At 39.9% G+C, this 15599-nt stretch overlaps 1 protein-coding gene and 1 long non-coding RNA gene across 12 annotated transcripts in view; one reads left to right on the top strand and one right to left on the bottom strand.

Annotated features, from left to right (window-relative positions):
* Positions 1 to 6341, bottom strand: part of LOC117209695 (probable nuclear hormone receptor HR3) — a 113760-nt gene extending 107419 nt beyond the window's left edge. For 4 of the 6 annotated variants that reach the window (XM_033451975.1, XM_033451977.1, XM_033451981.1 and 1 more), the window contains exon 1: positions 2857 to 6341. In XM_033451975.1, the coding sequence (XP_033307866.1) occupies positions 2857 to 3124 (268 nt within the window). In that variant the 5' untranslated portion in view covers positions 3125 to 6341. The remainder of the gene's footprint in view (positions 1 to 2856) is intronic. The other 2 variants (XM_033451978.1, XM_033451982.1) reach the window with 1 other exon arrangement.
* Positions 6342 to 7055: 714 nt separating this feature from the next.
* Positions 7056 to 14480, top strand: LOC117209697. Of its 6 annotated transcripts, XR_004487959.1 has the most exons (6): positions 7056 to 7306; positions 7403 to 8745; positions 9266 to 9411; positions 9509 to 9685; positions 10350 to 13047; positions 13687 to 14480. It is a non-coding gene; the product is annotated as an uncharacterized LOC117209697 (long non-coding RNA). The 6 variants fall into 6 exon arrangements; XR_004487964.1 differs by lacking the exon at positions 10350 to 13047 and having other exon boundaries at positions 7065 to 7306; positions 13687 to 14476; XR_004487961.1 differs by lacking the exon at positions 13687 to 14480 and having other exon boundaries at positions 7065 to 7306; positions 12824 to 13676.
* Positions 14481 to 15599: the final 1119 nt, after the last annotated feature.

The following is a 15599-nucleotide window of genomic DNA, read 5'->3' as shown; positions in this document are numbered from 1 at the left end:
TATCGTGCGCGATACTGCACCGCGGCAACAGCGGTTACCCATAAGCCGTAACAATGAATCAAGCTAATGTAGACGGAACTGGCTGGTTCGCGGGAGAAGAAGTCGATGACGGCGACAACGTCTGCTAGATATAAAGAAAAAGGAGCAACCGTATATCGATTGTAAATCAGTGGCAAATCCTGCCGGTAGAGGGATCGCAATTTTTCCACGGTTCGACGAATTCGCGCCGCTTCGTCCCGGGGCAAACGTTTTCCTTCCACTCGAACGAGCCGCGTGTTTCAAAGAGAACGGTGAGACAGCACGTGGTGGGTACTCGCGGATCACCGAAGTAACGGTGTCCGGTAACCGCGTCAGAGCCGGTGCTAGCGGTACTCGAAAGCGTTCCGTTACTCGACCGACAGATCCGCTAACGCGACTCGCGCTCTCTCCTTCCCGCCGCTAGCCATTCTCTGCCCCTTTCTCTCCCCGCCATGGGATGAGAAGCGTGCACGAAAAGCGCCGGCATATCGGGCCGCTCCGTCTCGCTGTACAACCCGCGACGAGTAATGGCCCTTCATTACGCGGCCAAAGCGAACAACCGACCTCGACCATCTCTTTCCTCTCTGTAGCTAACTCAACTTTGATTTATACCCGCTGCCACGTGGACCTTGCCCCTCTCGTATCAACAGTCTTTTTATATTAACGGACGCTTTCTTCTTTTACTTTGGTGCTTGGAATTTGGTCGTTATTACATTGAGGAAGATATGGAAGTTTAACATGTTCAATTGAGGTACTTGTATAATACGATGGGGCCAGAATATCGCGAAGTCGCAATTATGGATATTGAAGCATTTATGGAGAATTTAAATGTGCACAGATATTTATACAAGGCATTCAATGTAAGATATTCGTTATAATATTCAAGGGACAAATACCTGTTCAGACTGCATTTTTTAACTGTGTTCATAAAAATAAGAACTTAGAAACGGAAGAGTTCTTTTTGCAAAATATGGTAACAAATATTTATATCAGAATTTTTTTCTCTTCCTAAATAGAGGGAATGGTGATTAATATTTGCGATCCATCTTCTTGTTATAAAAATTTCAGTGTTAGAATATTTCTTTAAATTACAAATTTTATCAATGAACACCATCTTCTTTTGAGTGGCTGCCACTATTCGATAGTATAATTTTGGCTCGTAAGCCAATATACCGTTGATCGTAGATGAAATCTAATGGTTTGATAGAAGTTTCGACGCTGACTTGGCCATTCGATATGGTAATAGCGGATTCTGAACGTTCCTGATCCCGTGAGGAGTGGCTCTGGCTGCGTGAACAGCATTCGGCTATGCGAATTAAAAAACGATTCAGACTGGCGTAGTTCGTTATTAGTTATCGCAAAATGTTCACGTTGCGATGGCATCACCGATATGGATGGTTGCTAGACAGGTTTTATTTTTGTATTGCGTTTCCGCGTACAGACAGACGGACTGTTTGCCTAAGATGTTTATCATCTGATTGGATCGAAGATGGATCGATGATTTCGTTAATAGAAAAATGATGCAGTTGCGATTTATGTCAGGAAGTGGAGTAGGTCCTAGCACAAATCTTTCTAATGTGTATATTTAGCGCCTGATAGTTGCTAAATATTTCTAAAGAAATAATTATAACGAAGCTGATTTAGTATCTGAATTAATAGAGGAACCTGATATTTTTATATAAGAGAATCTTCAAATGGAAGAATTATTTATAGAGATCTCTTATAGTGATTATTTTATACTTATAAAAAAATAGATAAATGGCACAATGCAGTGTACATACTAATTATATTCAAGACACTGAATAAATATCAGTGAAGATAATAAAGGATAAAATACCCATGTAGAAGTAACATTTTTACTATGCACGAACTTTTTAATGTGACAAATTATGCAACTTCTGTCTACAGCTGAAACCATTTCAATAGTACAAATTCTTTGAAGTGAATATTATCTGGTTTTATTTCAATTTAAAGGTACGACAAATTCGTGCGTTACAGTTTAGCAACAAAAGCCGACTGATCGAATAAGCAAGGACGTAGAGTTGCGTAATTCCCGAGCATACTTTTAATTACGAATTTGCCAAATTGAATTTCTTTTATGAAAATTTACGTAATATGATCGAGAAACTGCTTCGAGCCCCTTCGTACGTCTGAATCAATTGATTCAGTAATTACTTTACGATCATTTAACCGGGCCAAAATTAATTTCGTTAATTAAAATGCGACGCGGTATCGCAGAAGTTCAAAGCATTCCCCAGGAAACATTACGTGTTCGACATTGATCCGTTTTAGTTTGGCGATGCGCCATGTAAGGGCCCTTCTATGTAGATATTATCGCGTTACAGTCGGAGCATTCTCGAATATCTGAAACTTTCACCTATATTTTATAATCAATGCTTTATAGTTGCCATTTAATCGATTCATTTAATTAGTACACGACATCAATAAGAAGTATATTCTTGGATATTATCTTATATCGATATGGACTGAAACCTGCAAGCTTCTTCTGTTAGAGAAACCTCCACATGGCATCAGTTTGACTTTAAGAGAACAGAAAGGATCAAGACACAAAGAAGTATGTATTTGACTCGCTGAACCCATTCAACTTGCAAATGATCGTCAAGTTTCTATCTACTCCCTAGTCAATGATATAGACGTAAAGTAACATTCAACGCTCTATGTTAATATTACATCAACATTACATCCTGCTTTCTTTACGAAAAAGATTCTAGAGAGATGACAATCACACGAAACAGGCGTTAAAAGTATCGTTAATGCCTCTAATCGAATAAAAGTAATTTAAATTGAGATGCCCATAGATCTTAAATATAACCCTACCGGAAGATCTCGATCGTTTCCTATTCGTACCTGTGCCCGTGATCGGTGGAGACGCCAACTGCGAGCTGCTTATATCCGGTGGTTGTTGATTTTGTTGAGTTTGTTGCTGTGGTTGCGACTGTTGCTGTTGTTGCTGCGGACTATTCGCAGCTACCTGCACGGAACCCGGACTTGCCGCGCTTTCCGCCATTTTATCTTTTTCTTTTTTTTTCCTTACGTTCCTCCTTTCTTCGATTCGCGTTGCGACTTTTTTCCCTCTTTTTCGCATGCAGTTGCTCTTTAAACTTCCATTAACGACAGCCGCGACATTTTTCTGGCGTTCGAGGGGAGGAAAACGTGATTCGAACGTGATCGGTTGTTACACTGTTCCCGTTTTCGCTTCGAAGCTCGGCGATTCGATGCGACGAGGCGAGTAGATGCTGAACGTATTGGATCAGGCACGTCTCTATCTCGCTCCGCAGGTGGAAAATTGTTACCCTGACTCGTACCTGCGCACAGCTCGCCGCTTCTGCTCGATTAACGAATTTCTTCACACTTTTCGATCATAGATGTATATATATATCGTTTTTTGTAGTTTTCTCTTTACACGTTACAAGATAGTACTTTTTTTTTTACATATATCTTTTATTCGTGTTATCACGATAGACCTTTTAACAACGCGTCCGTCCGTATGCTGCCTCTGGTATCTTCTCCTCTCTTATCCTGGTTTATTGCTGATGGACTTTCCCTCTCTTTCAGTCGTGCCTCCCTTGTTTTACGATCAGGCTATCGTTGTCAACGGCCTGAACCAGCACATTACGCTCTTACAAGGAGAAAATTCCTCGACGGTTGCCACGCAATCCCGTTTGACATCAGAGGACATTACGACGGCTTCGAATCGCGATCCAGATGCCATCTCTTCCGCGAACGAGATTAAAGATGCACTGTCAAGGACTGCCCCTGTGTACCGTTCGATCGATCGTACTGTCGACCCGGCAAAAGTTCGACGATTCGATTAGTTTGGCAAGCTAGTCAACGGTATGTATTAATTCTTCCCGTGGTCGCATTCGTGCGATCGAATCAATGGCGGCTAATACGTTAACGAGATCGATGGTGCATCGAGAATGCAAGACATGGGAAGGTAATCGGTATACGATCAATTTTTGCTGACCTTCGTGTACTTTTCTCGTGTATAGTCGATCGTTATCATTCTGTGCTTGTTGATCACGATTCGTTCTCTGGACAATGAGATGAGTAAGAAGGGGAGTCCTTTAATCACGATAAATAAAACTTCATAAAAATTTCGAGAGGAAGAAAGACGATGAAATTCGAGTCGAAAGTATGTACGAATATCGTTCGCCGTTGAAAGAGTTTCTTTTTTCTCTCTTCGATCAGTCGTCGATTTTTTTCAGTCACTTAGATAAAGTTTTGTCTTCGAGCTATATCTTCAGTCCCCTTTTGAAAATGAAAGGGAACAAGGTGAAAAACTAGGAATTTCGGGCACACCCAAGAGAATAACAAGCGAAAAATCGCGAAAAAGAAGGGAAGCTTATAAGATACAACAATGTATATGTTTCTTCGTCGATCAGTCGAGAGAAGAGAATAATCTCGAGGCACTGTTTATCGTATCGATCGCAAAACGTTGTCGACCTTCGTTACTTTGTAATGAAAGAGATCGACGTCGATCCTCTTTCACGATAAAGACGAAGGGAAAGGAAGTTGAAACAATTAAGGTACGCGAGATAAATTTGAGAACAAGATACAAGGATTGTAACAACGATTGCGTTACGTGTCCACGATCCACGTATCAATAATCAGTCAATCGAGAAAGGCATAAAATTTAGGCACTCTTCACCTTGTATCAACGATATCTTAATTCAGTTACTTGACTCGATCTACTAGACGATCCAATGAAACTAAAGAACCGCGAGAAACGATCGAGATTAATAATAATATACCCTGAACACGGTAACGTTGGCGATAAATGCTAAAAAACAAAAGAAGTAAAAAATCTCCAAAGCGGAGTAACGAATACGGAAAAGATAGAAAAAGGCAAAGGGAATAGAGAGTCTGGAAATTTTTACACCTAGAACGATCAGTCAGAAGTACCGATTGAAAATACTTAGGCACTCGTTTGTCCTTATATACGTTATGTACGTGTATTTACGTATTTGCGTTGTGTACATATGTATGTGTACCGTGTTGATATCGACCCTTTCGTATCCTCGAACGTTACCCCTGTCAGGGGAGACACGAAATGGAATTACGAATACCCCGACGCGGCACGCCAACAAACGCAGGGGAGAAAAGCTGAAATAGGGTGGCGAGGAAAGAAAGACGGCTAGGGTAGTAGGAGTGGAACGGCGAGTCGATAGGTCAGTGGGTCTCGTTCAAAGAACGACTCTCTTCGATTCACCCGCGCGTTCGTACGCGCAGCTACGTCGCCCTCCTGCCTTCTAATGCCCACTTCCTCCACCGGTCGGTGTCCTCTGATGCGTCAATTTACCTAGTCGATTCGATATCTAGTAGTAACAGCAACAGTAGAAAAAAGGAAAAAGAAATGTGGCGGCAGAAACAAGGTGGGGCAACGAGTCGATAGGTCAGTAGGTCTCGTTCAGAGAACTGTTCTTCGAGGGAGTTTCATCCAGTTCGCACTTTCGGTTTCAATGTTTCTGCTCGTTAATCTGGATACACTAATTGCAGAACCGCGCGTCGTGAGTTTTCTAATCTTCTTAAAGATATATACGCGTCACTGGCAGGGATAAGACACAATTAACGACGTTGACTCACGAATTTTTCCCGAATAAAAAAAAACACTTTGCACGAACGACTGTCAGCTTTGTTTTCTCGTAACTTATAGAAGTAATGGCTTGTTGAGGGCTGTGTCCGTTGATAATCGTCTGTATGTTTGACAAAGGTTGAAGTTTGGAGGCGACCCTTAACACTTTTTTGGGGTTGCTGATCCAAATCTCAAGGAACGAGGTGCACGCGTTTATGTGCGACCTTCGCCACGACTAATTCGGTAGCTACGGTCTTCGGTCGATATTCCGTTAACAACCAGCTTCGTCGTTCAACACGACGTCGTGCAACGTAGCGAAACAATTTGATACCCGCGTTCGCGTTTCCTGTTCCTTCACATTTCGCCTCGTCCCGATCGTCCACTCTTCGATCGATTTCCTTCATCGGACTAACGTCCCACGGAGCAAACCACCAATTATCGTTATTTCAACAAGTATTATAATATCACGTAATTTCAATAGTTCTTTGAGGAACACGATAACACGATAGACGATATCAGTCTCAGTTGTAAAATGCGACGAAAGTTCAGTCATCGACTAGACGACGTTTTCCAAGCTTCAAGTATTCACACGAGGGAGCACTGCGAAGGATCATCGCATGCTCGAGCGATGTTTCCTTAATCATTGTCCAATCTCTCGAATCTCGATGAAGGTGCCACGACTCACGATCCACCTGATTTCCATAATTTTTAATATCACACGATAGATTTAGTGTCAAGCTCTGCTCCGAGATGAATTTTGGCCAAGGATCACGATACTCGTACACAGAGAACGAGTCAGACCGCCAGACGGATCTACTTGGCCTCGTGGGCTTTACGTCATTGTCGTCTCCGTCATCCTGGCTCGCTGGTACGTGATCGTTCGTCCCCTCGATTCTGGCAGGAACACAACACGGTACCACGAAAACAACACTTGCAAGAGAACCCACGTCGCAGCTGTCGCGCGTAGATCGCGTCACGAACGGGATCACCCTCGGATGTTTCGAAAAAAAGCTCGTGGTGATGTCGTTTCAGAGCTGAACGTCTCGTTTCGGCTATGCACTTCACGGGGAACCAGTGGCTCGAGCTTAAAGCGACCGTCAGCAGATGGCAGCCAGTGTTGAGCCACCGTTCACTACCACCCCGCCCGGATAACACTGATTCATATATCCATTTCCCTCGTAACTGATTGTCCCTCTACTCAACATCCCTCGTCAACTGATCCGGCCACCGCTCTAATGTACCAACGTCTCACACTTTCTTCCCGTGTTTCGCGACGATTTCTATGGGGTCACATCGCTGATAGAAATTACCCGAAATATATCGAAATGTTCTATCTCCGAGGCCTGTGTAAGAGGGAGAGTTTCATTGGTTCAACACGATTCAGGGATGAGACGCGCACGCGCCACCACTGCGCGCTCTGGCTAGTATTCGTTCGATCCGTTACCAGCTTGTATTCTTCGGTCAGATAGACTCTTCCGTCTTCGAGGCGATAAAGTTACACTCGTATCTCGTATCGTTCCTTTCATTTATGAAGATAATGTAAGTTAATTTTGAGGAATTCAATTCGATATTCTTCGTTCTTCGAGTGGCGAGGTTGGTTTCTAGTAATTTTACGGGTATAAAATAAAATTCGGCGAGAGGGTTGAAAAGAAACGGGTTGTCTGTCGATACGAAGGGTCGTGCCCCTTTAAGGTGAGATTGCCTCTACGATAATATATTTGTCCTGGCCTCGTGTGTGTTTTTTCGTTCCATTCGGATTGATTCGATGTTCTGGTGGTGGTGTTACAGGTTGCTCAGTTCGCACGTTTCGTTAAACGAATGGAAAAGTACGCGCGACAACGATAGAGAACCTATTTCTAATCCTAACGACAGTTCTGGCTAATGCTATATCTCGATCAACGTGACGACGGGTGAAACAATAGAGAAACTACTTCAAATTTTTAAAAATGTTCCATTAGAGTCGTACCACGATCAGTATGACAGTGACAGAAGCTTGCTTCAAATCCTAAAAAAAAGTATTAGTCAATGTCACGCCTTGATTACTATGATCACGACAGAAAATTAATTTAGGAACCTAACGAGACTATTAATCAATGTCATTCGTTCATTAGAGCGAGAATAACGCGTAACAATAATAAAAACGTTACTTCAAATCCTAAAAATGATAAAGTATTAATCACAGTAAATTCTTAATAGAAAGCATTGCATTCGTTTTTTCTTTCACGATGGAATTTCTTGAAAGTAATTTCTATCGGAAGCCATCGATCGTAACGTCGTAACTGAAATTCGTGTCGACGGCAGCTTTATTATCGGTTACAATTATTTGCACGTAACGCGCGTGCAACGACGCTCATATTCCGTGTTTCATCGTCTCCGTGCCATTGAATTTATCGCTACCGTTATACACCTTTCGACTGGATCCCCGCCTCTCGTCGTGTCCGTTTGAGTTAAAGCGCCGCTCAAACCGAGTACAAGCGAAGACTACACCGAACACTCTCCTCGCTCTCTTCGGGCTCGACACGAGTCGCTGCATTTTCAGAACGGTACTCCTAACTGTATCTTACATACGTATACATGTACATGTGTATATACGTCTGTTTCTACTCACCTGTCGGCATCGCGACCAAGCACCCGCGCATACCGATCGGAGAACAAGGGAAAACGACCGCGTCGATGACCCTAGACGAGATGACGAATTCTTTGAGTAGAACTTATCCATCGGCTCCCATGGAATTCGAGGGAACCAAACAAATCTTTAATTCACACGTCTTCATGCGTTGTATAGATATTGAAACACGATTCTTAACATCTGGATCATTGACAACTAAGGTGTAAAGTTCGTATCAAAGAAATTAAAATTGAAGGTTTACGAAGAAGATAAAGTTTTATCCATGTTTTTCTATAAAAGTATTATTCAAATCTCCAAAGCTTGCATTGTTATAAATATGCGAAATTTCGATGAAAAATGATAAACTATACTCTGGTAGACCTAGTACTAAATTCATATCTTATGACGTCACGAATTTGATAATATTCTTGAAAACCATCTTATCTTTTTTGCATGTGCGATTCGACGATTGGAACCTCGTTGTTGGAGAAATTTGATGAATCGCAAGTTACAAGCTAGCAGTGTGAGTACATTAAATTTCCAAAAGTCAATTTTATGCGTCATAAATATCATATTTAATGAATTTTAGAGAATTTTAAGAACCGTTTATGGAATACAGAGTACCTCGTAATTTCTTAATATCATTTGTCCCCTAATTATTGTGCCTATCCCTATTATTAACTAAAGAATTTTGACTTTCGCGAAGTACGATGAACTACATTTTCTACTCTCTCCCTCTCTCTCTTTAAGTCTACGTAAGTCATTTGATATGGAAACACGATCCTTATGTTCGTATCTAATGCCACATAACATAAAATGCGATATTGTTTTGAAGACTACGCGATCTGGTGTAAAAGACTTAGTTATTTACGAGGCACAATGAACTCTATTTCCCAACATTCTCCTTCTTTTTCTTGTTATTTTACGCGGTACGTTATACGTTCTAGTTAAAGCGAATTGAATTTTCCGAGGCCTGATTCAGAAAATCTAAACCGTAGCTAGTCGATAAATATATTCTCCGTACAGTCGGAACATCCTTTTAGGAATCCTTTGTGCGACCAAGATTTTCTCATTACGTCGACCCGGTACTAATTTATTCGTACACGATGGGCAATCAGGGAGGAAACGGTTAGTCATCGTTCAACGATCCTTCGTTGAATGAGACGCGACGAGTCAGCTTTGAAACAAGGTAGAAACGTTGCATACAATTAAGGAACAATCGGGCATGCATTGAAATAACGATCGAAGATCAAGAGAGAACGGTTTGAACCGTTAATCGTTTTTAGAATCCCGCTTCAATGAGCTACACGAAGCGAAACACGGACCAGAGAGAAACGTCGAAGGAGTGGAGAGAAAAAAGAACGAAAAAAGAAGGAGAGAGAGGACATACGATGAAAGGGGGAGAAGTTCTCGGCTGGCTCGAGTCAAACAACGTGTAGCGGATCTTCTACGCGGGTATACACGTAAGTACGTACGTGCGGATCGCGTGTAGGGATACTCACGTAATGTAGGCCCGTTGCCGGAGATACCGTAAGACCTTGCTGTTACGTCACTAGAAGCCGCGTGATTAGGAGAAAAAGGATACCGGCGAGAGGGGAGAGAAGGAAACGGAAACTCTGTCCTCGGGATGCGCACGCTGAGTGCCGCCTGTTCTTGGAAATTCGTCGGTGCAATGTTTCCTTAGCCCTTCAAATGGCTTTTTTTCTTTTTTCTTTTTACTTTTTCGTTGCCTTTTAACCTATTAACCATAAGACGAGTTACTGGGAATATAAATTTCTCCGAATTGTACTCGATTCAAAGACTCTCCAGGTTTTTTATTTATTGTTTTATTTGTGTATTTTGAGCTCCTTAATTATGAAGTAGAATATTATTAAATTAATTGTAGAATTATAGATCAGTCTTATTTCATTTGAAAACAGTTTCTCCACGTTTCTAAATATTAAAGTGGTTAATAACGGAAATGGAATAAATCGTTTACTTGAAAGATTACAATTTCTGATTGTTAAATGGATTGAGAATAGAAGAATTAAGTAGTAACTTTGAATAGATCCTTTTAATAATTTTGAAATAAATGCGAGATTGTCTGTTTTTCAAGATGCAGTTTTCCAGATTTGTTGAGTTTTCCAGGCTTAAAAAATAATCCTATAATGCCAGACTAAGTGGAATCGGAGTCTTTTAATGGCTGCAAAATAGTCCCAATTAACAGAATTACAACAGAACTGTAGTTCCAGGCAGTTTGGGAGGTAGCATGCGGGAATCGAAAGTGATTATGCAGCTGTTCCACGCTGAAATGTTTCTAAAATAAGAGACGTATGTGTGAAGTTATAATTACGTGTCTGTAAAAGTTGCTTATAAATTTTGATGTGCGAAATGGGCTAAATGATCTTCAGTTGATCTCTTCGGTCAAACAAATCTAGCCGTGCTAAATGAGACAATATGCCACTTTTATACAAGCTCTCATACTTGCAAACTTTAATTTTACTCTCATTTTTTCTAATTCTGTACTATTTTTAACAAACATTCTTTTGCCTGATGCGTTCTATGCGTTGATACTGTCAAAGATTTACTTTATCATATCGCTATTTGTCAATGTAAATAAATAGAATTTTCACGACATTTTCACGATGTAACGAAAAGTTGATGAAAATGTCTCCAAAAGAAGTTTCATTTCTTTCGACGAAACTGGTAAACGATGCGTCTCGTGTTCGCCGGAGATTTCGTAAGAGCCGACGTTTATTTCGTCACGTAAGTACTTACGATGACTGCTGAGGCTTCACGTGAAATCATCAGCCCTTCGAAACTCCCCTCCCTCATTTTCCTTCTCTTCCACGGAACCTCCGTCACCGACACGGTCTGCGTCCACGTGTTTCTATCTGCGGTCAGTGCACCTTGCTGCACGAACCACGGCCATTTACCGAAGGTCCACGTAACACGACCGTGCTTAATAATCTTTTCTCCCAAGGATCGTCAACCTTGCCGATAGAGATGGAGAAAACGATAGGGAATAGACGGGATCAAGAGGTTGATACTCAAAGTCCATGGACCTTCTTCAGGGTGTCTAACCGTCTGACAGAGTGATTAATCAAACTAAGCTTTCTTCCACGAGCATTAGAGCGTGTTACATAATTTCCTATTAATTTGATAATTACAAGCTCCCTCGCTTCCGAAATATGTAGCGCCATTAGATAATTTCAGAGAATATAATTAACCCCTTAATGCTCGAATTTCTTCTTTTTGCTTTCTCGTTTTTTTCTTTCTACTCTACCGGTAAAGAATGATTAACTATTTTATTGCAGAAAACCATTTATATGAAGAACAGGTGTGATATATGTATCTAATTAAAAGTTCATAAATACATGAATCAATCAATATTTTTCGAAACGATGGACGATATTACGTATGCCTTTTAAGAAGCTGATTTTTATTTAGTTTGAATTCTTCTAATTTTTATTGAAAATCTTTAGGTTGTAACATTACTAATCTGAAGTTTGATGAGATGTAATTTTCGATATGTATCTCACGTATCCCAACGAAACGTAAGCTCAAATATAAAAAATGCTTACGCACGAAATAAGCGATATAAAATAAACGTCTGCAACAATGCAATTGGAAACAGAAGGATGTACGTGAGCATGGATCGTTCATCATCCATCCGGTTTGATATCGCGCCGATGCAAATGTTCATTGGATTTTCGTGTCGATGACACGTGTTAATGGAACGTTTAGCTTGGTACACAATACGGAAGTGCAAAGTGCAGATGAAGTCGCTGAACTTGCACCTCCTCCTTCGTCATTCTTATAAAAGAAACGCTGACCTTTCGTCTTTAAAAATATTACCTCATATTCCTGGAGTCGTGTTTATATTTTCCGCGAAAAAATTCTGGATCTATTTTATTTCGAGAAAGGTCATTGAACTCTAAGAAAATATACACCACTTGAATCCAAATTATGTTAGATTATAACATATGACGTATTCTATTTTGCATCCATCTTCTAAAACTCCTATTTTTATAGGTGAATATTTGTATCTTTGTACATACAACACTGATGATTTATCGCATATCATTTAAATATTAAGAATTTTCTTTTCCATATACAATGGATACAAAAAGTATTTGCAAGTGTCCTTCCTTTTTATCAGATTCTACATACTTCATGTTCATAGTATCAAATTCTGGTAATGTGAAATGAAAATACTAAATGATACCTAAATTTAATATGCTTGAACCTAATTAATATGTAAACGCTATAATAGATGATGCGAGAACGTTTTTTATAACCACTGTAGAATTTAATTAATAGAATTTAACATAAATTCTTATGAAGCATAAATCGTCAAAAATTGGGCACTTCGCGTATAACCTAATAATAAAATAGCAGCCTATATTTTCATTAACCTATTTTTCGCATCTTTAGGGAAATACAAGAATTCTGTAACTTGAAGTCCAATGACAAACAACCTACTTATGTCATCACCCTCTTAACCCAGTCCCCTTTTTTCACGCTTACCCTGTCTATCCTAAACGCAACAATTCCATTCTTACGTATACTACTACGACGTTCGCAAGTCGAGCGTGTCGATCAGTCTTGTCTACTCGCAGGTAAGCACGAATACCGGTAAGACCAGGAAGAACGTGGATGGTAAATAAGATGAAGGGAAAAGGTGGAGGTCCTAGGAAGACTCAAAGGTTCACGGCCGGGTGGTTGCTTTAAATCAGGCAGGTAAGGTGGTTTGACGGGGAAGAGACATCACTCGCCACGTGGTGGCTCAAGGGTCATTGTCCTGCGGTCGAGCTTCGTCGAGGTGAATCGGCTTGAGAACCAGGTACTTGTTCAAAAGTTCCCGCTCCTTTCGGCGCTCTTTCAATGCTAGACTTCAGTCCGTGGACACTCGCTTTTGTTCGTTTACATTGCCATTTATAAACGTATTTCATGAAACGCGACCGGTTTCGATGGACAAAGCGCAGATTCAACTCTTGTCTTTCTGTTTCACGTTACTGAGGAAGTCACTTACCAATACCGAAGACATTCATTTTAATCTCGAATATATCGATTTGTTGTTAACTAACATTTGACTCTTTCATTCGCGGAAGAAATCGTATATACACCTCTATAGCCAGATACATACAATCATTCACCAAAGTTTTCGTACACTATATAAATAATGTGTATATGAAATATTTATTTACTGTTACTCACGTAACAGTAATATTTTCCCTAGCAAAATATGTTGAACACGTAAGGAGAAAAGATTGTATCTTTTTAGCCTTATTATTTCAAGCTGTACATTATATTGTCCTTAAAGTAGCTCTTAATTAATCTTCTTATATATATATAGAATACAGTAAATTTGAAAAGAAGTTTGATGTTTTACAAACACCTTTTGTAACTGATTGTTCATATATATATATAGTCATTTTTTCTCTCAATAATGTAAATAATGTTGAAAACGTAATTTTTCCAGAGAGTCTGCGCAGTAAAATGAAGCAAGAACTTACACACACGACGATATTCAACTTTATTCATTCACAGTATTATCTTTGAAGAATCCCCATTTCAACGAATATCTGTCACGTTTGTGATATGGAATTAAAAGAAAAATCTACGGAGCACTTTCTTCTCACTGAACCGTGAGATAAGTTAATCGTAACCGCTTCCAAATTCTAACGAAGAGTTAACTCTTGCTTTCGTAGCGGGAATTCCAAGAACTAAACGCCGAATTCCTATCCAATTACGGCGGGCATTATCGGCAAGCTACGGATAGTGGAACAACGCGCGTAGAAAAAGCCAACGTGACTGTAAATTTTTTTACGAACGTGAGAGATAGAGAGGGCAGCGGGCTGTGAGTTTCGGCCCTGGCGAGGACGAACAAGCCGAACGAGCGAGCGAACGAGCGTGTAGCACCTGCGGTCGACGACCCTTGCGGTGCTATCGAATACCTGCCGACACGAAGCGACGATCCGCTCGTTTGCTCGCTCGCGATCGCCTCACTCTTTTGGTGGCCCGTTCAATACTTCGCTCGTGAAGCCGATTAAATCGGAGAAAAAAGCATACACACATATTGAAGTTCGCGAAACGATCGTGCAGATCGATTGAAGACCACACGGGATAAACGCGATAAGTTCGTTTTTGTCTACTTCCTGATTTTTATGTTACCTCGTCGTTGCAACGAAGTATTTCAGTACAATATACTTGAAAGGCGGAACCGACTTGTTACGTAACACTGGAACATATATGTAAATTTTACATATTAATATAAACACATACATTACATATTAATAATATATATTAACTTTATATATTAATAATAAATATATATATAAACTTTGTAACACTGGAATTATTGAACCTGCTACAATTATTGGAAAAATGCAATTATTGGAAGATGCTTTTGATAAAATTAGTTCTGCCATTTATTCAAATAGGAACATAATTAGGAAGACACACATCCACGACGTGTTGTAGTAGAGCTATTATATAATTCATACTTATATTATAACAATCGAATGTTTTAAACATCTTTTTGAAATATTCAAGAAGTTGAAGAAACTTGGCAGTAGTTCATCTCAAAAACTAATTACAAGACGGGATTAGTTGATAGTATCCTGTTCAGTTTTAAAATTGTTCTCCTATAAAACACAGAAAGCTCAATTTATCTCATATTTCTCTTCCATGGTCTTAAATCTTAATCGAATAATAGGATACAACGTATAATTTACTTCAACAAACTGTTATGGCAGGACTCATTGCATAAAGTGATAAAAATGACAAAGAAATTTTTCCAAGCAACTCGACTTCTATCAAAATAGACATATTATAATACATTTCCATCTATCAAGATTATCAAAGACAGTGCATTTAATGTGTAATTAAAATCTTCGAAGTACTTGTATAATTATTCTCAAGAAGGAAAGATGTATCCGCGTTGTTATTAATGAAATGTGATTATTTCGGCAAAAAATGGAGTAATTTATTTTAACCAAGTGGACTAGTTCAGATATGTTGATTAAAGATTTGCGATGGTTTGGAACACACCGAAGAATCTTGTGCGTTAACGCGTAAGCAGATCCGGTGAAATCGGACTTGTTCTCGATTACGCGCGTTACCTCGTTGATGCGCAATTAAGTTGCATCAATTTTGAATTAGAAAACGTTCCAGCGTCTGCTGATTCCTGTTCAAGCGATATTTCAAAGACACACACATACGTGCTTTTACAAGAGAAGAGGAACGACAGTGGAAAAATGAGATTTTTTTCATCACCTACGATCCTCGTGGTGTGAAATTCAATGATGCAGAATCTGCGTGAAAGACGAAGATTTAAACAGGTATTTGATGAAACTTCTTAAAACTGTCGAGAGTTTTCAACGCGCTTGGCAA

Source organism: Bombus bifarius, unplaced genomic scaffold, assembly GCF_011952205.1.
Source record: "Bombus bifarius isolate JDL3187 unplaced genomic scaffold, Bbif_JDL3187 scf7180000008190, whole genome shotgun sequence".
In the NCBI taxonomy this organism is placed as follows: Eukaryota; Metazoa; Arthropoda; class Insecta; order Hymenoptera; family Apidae; genus Bombus; species Bombus bifarius.
This window is presented reverse-complemented; position numbering and strand designations above follow the sequence as displayed.